Source organism: Orycteropus afer, unplaced genomic scaffold, assembly GCF_000298275.1.
Source record: "Orycteropus afer afer isolate SDZICR_OR568_19922 unplaced genomic scaffold, OryAfe1.0 scaffold00156, whole genome shotgun sequence".
In the NCBI taxonomy this organism is placed as follows: Eukaryota; Metazoa; Chordata; class Mammalia; order Tubulidentata; family Orycteropodidae; genus Orycteropus; species Orycteropus afer.
The window spans coordinates 1,796,226-1,800,017 of record NW_006921743.1 but is presented as its reverse complement, the minus strand read 5'-3'; the positions used below and the strand labels follow the sequence as shown (position 1 = coordinate 1,800,017).

At 43.4% G+C, this 3,792-nt stretch overlaps 1 protein-coding gene across 1 annotated transcript in view; it reads right to left on the bottom strand.

Moving 5' to 3' along the window:
* Nucleotides 1-3,792, bottom strand: part of ERMP1 (endoplasmic reticulum metallopeptidase 1) — a 70,290-nt gene that overhangs the window by 22,141 nt on the left and 44,357 nt on the right. The window contains exon 5 of the mRNA XM_007946325.2: nucleotides 150-296. Coding sequence (XP_007944516.2) covers nucleotides 150-296 — 147 coding nt within the window. The remainder of the gene's footprint in view (nucleotides 1-149; nucleotides 297-3,792) is intronic.

Sequence of the window (3,792 nt, the reverse complement as noted above, 5' to 3'; positions counted from 1 at the left end):
AACTGCTGTATGAAAAGTGAATTTACTCTGTAAATCTTCACCCAAATCAAAATAAAATTAAAAAAAAAAAAAAAAAACTTCCAAAAGGCAAAACTTGATTTTTATAAATCAGTGTCACATAATGGCCCATAAAAACACTGGCAACATACCTGGAATGTTCCCAAAGTCCCTGAAGATACGGAAGTCCGTATCTGAAGGAATGATTCCACTTTGAAACACCTCCTGAGCCACCACAGAAGCAAAGGGATGTCTGGCTGCTGAAACATAAGCTTGGACCAACCAAGGATTTTCAGGACCTGAAATGAAACATGAGAACACAAAACAAGGTTAATCAGGTAATTTTAATATATTCATTTTTTTAACAGACCCACTCCTCACTTATTGACAGGATTAGGTTCCAAACACCAGGTCATTATGCAAATCAGTGTTATGCAAGAGTCAGGGACCATGCCCAGTCTTCAGCGCCAATGTCTCTATCTTGGTTGCTCATTGCCCATCTAGTGCCCCTGCCACATCTCAGGATATGCATAGCATGGCAGGCTCCCCTCCCTATCACCATGGAACCTGTGGTGGTGGTAGGATATTGCCCTCTGCCTGCTGCCTCCCACTGTCTGCCCTGGGCAGGTATCTCACTCATCCCCCATCTGCCTGGCCCTGCAGCCCCCTGCAGCTCCCTTCCCAGCTCCCCCCACTGACCTCAGGCCTTTGCCTGGCCTCCTCCTCCTGCCTGTCTATGACCTCATGTCATGCCAACATGACCCCATGTCCTTCGTGGCCAGATTGAGACATTGCAGACAAATGGGAGAAGGCATCTCACACCCAGCTGACCACCATCCCTCTTGTGACCTGGTTGTTACCAGGGTCCCCAGTATACCGTTTAGGGTGGCTCACAGATAGTGCCCCATACCCAAGCCAAGGCCCTGCATGTGGCTCAGATCACTGGAAGTGCCACCTGATAATTTTTTCGAAGTTGCCATAAATATAAAATGTCAGCTGAGGAGACAGTCACAATCCTTGAGAGAGGAAAAGGTGTACACCTAAAATGTACCAATAACAAATTTCAAAGGATTGGAATAATACAAAGTATTTTCTCTGACCACAGTGGAATTAAACTAGAAATCAGTAACAAAAACATAACTAGACAATACATAAATGTCTGAAAATTAATTTGTACACTTCTCAATAAATATTGGGTCAAAGAAGAAACCACAAGGAAAATTAGAAAATGTTTTGAACTGAGCAATAATGAACATAGGACACATCAAAACTTACCAGGCACAGCTAAAGTAGTGCTTAGAAAAATATATCAGAAAAAAAATTATATGCTGAAAAGCAATGATTTAAACCACTGGTACTTGAAGTGTGGTTCCCAGAACAAAGCAGCAGTGGTATCAGCATCACCTAAGAATCTGTTAAAATGCAATTTCTTGGACCCCAAACCAGACCTTTGGAATCAGAAACTCTGTGGCTAGGGGGCTCTGTAAAGTGTTCTAACAAGCTCTCCAGATGATTCTGATACTTTCTCTAGTTTGAGAACCACTGATAGAGGCATCTCAAGAAGGTATTATTATTACTTAAAGTCAAACACAAAAGGACAAATATTGTATTAGTCCATTATTGTAAAAGTCAAGGAAAGATTTATCTATGGAAGGAAATTTTCTTTGTTGGTTACCAGGGGTGGGAGGGAAGGGGAGGGAATACTGTTAGAGAGATAGATGTAAGTATTGATTTGGATGAAGAGAAGGGCAATGTACCAAATGTGAGTGATCAATATGGTGGCACTGAGGAAGAGAAAAACAGAGAGAGGTACGTGGGAGGTACAGACTAGAAAGATGAACCCTTTTGCACATACAGTACTGTGTTGTCAGTGAAGGCAAACATGGGTATACAGGTGGACAGATAGGTAGACAGGATGAACTACTAGGTATGTCTATGAAGTGGGGAGTATATCGAAGAACATGTATAGGCTTGGCAGACAATAGCCCTATAAGTTTATGTGAATGATCAGAATTCCCAGCTGTATAGTAGAGCTGACAAGGGGTAAGGTTGTAGTCACTGCTTGGTCACAACCACCCACCCAGAGGGACTGAGTAGTGGAACCTGTGGGCTCGGGACCATAATCGCAGGGGACATCAAGCTTAATTGGCATAACATACTATACAAAACATTGTTCCACCTCCTACTTTCGTGAGTAGCGACTGGGATCTTAAAAGCTAGCAAGCTGCCATCTAGATACAACGATGGGTCTCTCCTCGTCCAGAGCAAAGAATGAAAAAAAAACAAAAATTCATGGAAATAATTAGTCCTAAGGACTGGTACACCATCCGATCTGCAACCTATACGACTATGAGACCAGAACTAGATGGTGCCCGGCTACCACTGTCATCCACTTGGAAGGGATGTAGGAGATCCTGGATAGAGAGGGAGAACAATGTGGAACAAAACTCAAAATCATTTGGAGAAAAAAAAAAGGGGGGGGGGGACCAGGTTTGCTGGTCTGACAGAACCTGGTGGATCCACTGAGACTATGGCCCCTAGATGCCCTTCAGGTCTGGAATTGAACCCACACTTGTGGCTTCCAGTCAAACAAAAGACAGGCATATGAGTTGAACATCTGCTTGAGGTAGATACACTCCTTGGAGAGAACAATCATGGGAGAAAGAAAGGCTGCTTATACACAAGGAGACAGCTCAGGGGGCAGGAGTGCATGGAGGGATGGACACAGGGAAGAGGTAACTATGGGGAGAAGTGGGAGGGGAGCTGTTGCATTGTGGTAAATTGTGGTCAATGTCATGAGACAAAGTGTATGTGACCTGCTGTATGGAAAGTGAATTTGCTCTGTAAATTTTCACCCAAATCACAATTTAAAAAAAAAAGAATATACCACAAAAAAAAAAAAAGGAAATTATGCTGTGGTGGTTGCTGGGTACCACTGTTGATTCCAACTCATAGCAACCCTACATGACAGAGTAGAGCTGCACCATAGGGTTTCTTAGGCTTTGATCTTCATGGGAGCAGACTGCCATCTTTTCTTCCACAGATCCGCTGGGTAAATTCAACCACCAACCTTTCAATGAGTAGTCAACTCTTAATCATTGTGCCATCAGGGCTCCCAAACAACAGAGAAAACAGGCAATAATAAAATAGAAAATAAGCATATGCAGTGTAGTAAATTACTTAGTGTGGCTTTTCTACCCATAAGTCTTTGGAAATTCCGAGGTGGAATTTGCCATGAGCAACTGAAGAGCTCCTGATTGTTAAAGTTGTCCACCTGGGGTATTTCTGTTGGGTGTAGCACTAAACAATGTTCTGGGAGGTTCCTGCTCTCTCTCAGGTGTTTTGAATTCTGATGTTATGATTGGTTGGTTTGGCCACTCTGCCAGGCTCAAAAGGAGGCCTCCTAGAGGCAGAAGTCTCTGACTGCTGGCTGAGGAAGGATGCGCCCCTGAGAGACATGCGCTGCTGGTAAAGAGACACAAGAGACATGCATTGTTATCAGAATAAAGCAAAAAAGAAACCCTCAATCAATAATCTCAACAGAATCCTCTAACAAGAATAAGAAAAGTCAGCACCTATTCATGATTTTAAAACTCTTAGCAAACTAGAAACACCAAGGGACACACACCACTGGGAGAGAGACTGTGAGAGATGGCGGGCTGGGAGAAAGACTGAGCATTTTTCCTGAACTTGAATTGTAGCCTGGTGCATCCCTAATAAACCCCATAATCTGTGAGTTCTGTGTGGCCACTGCAGTGAATTCTCGAACCCAGGAGAGAGGTGGTGGGTGCTTTG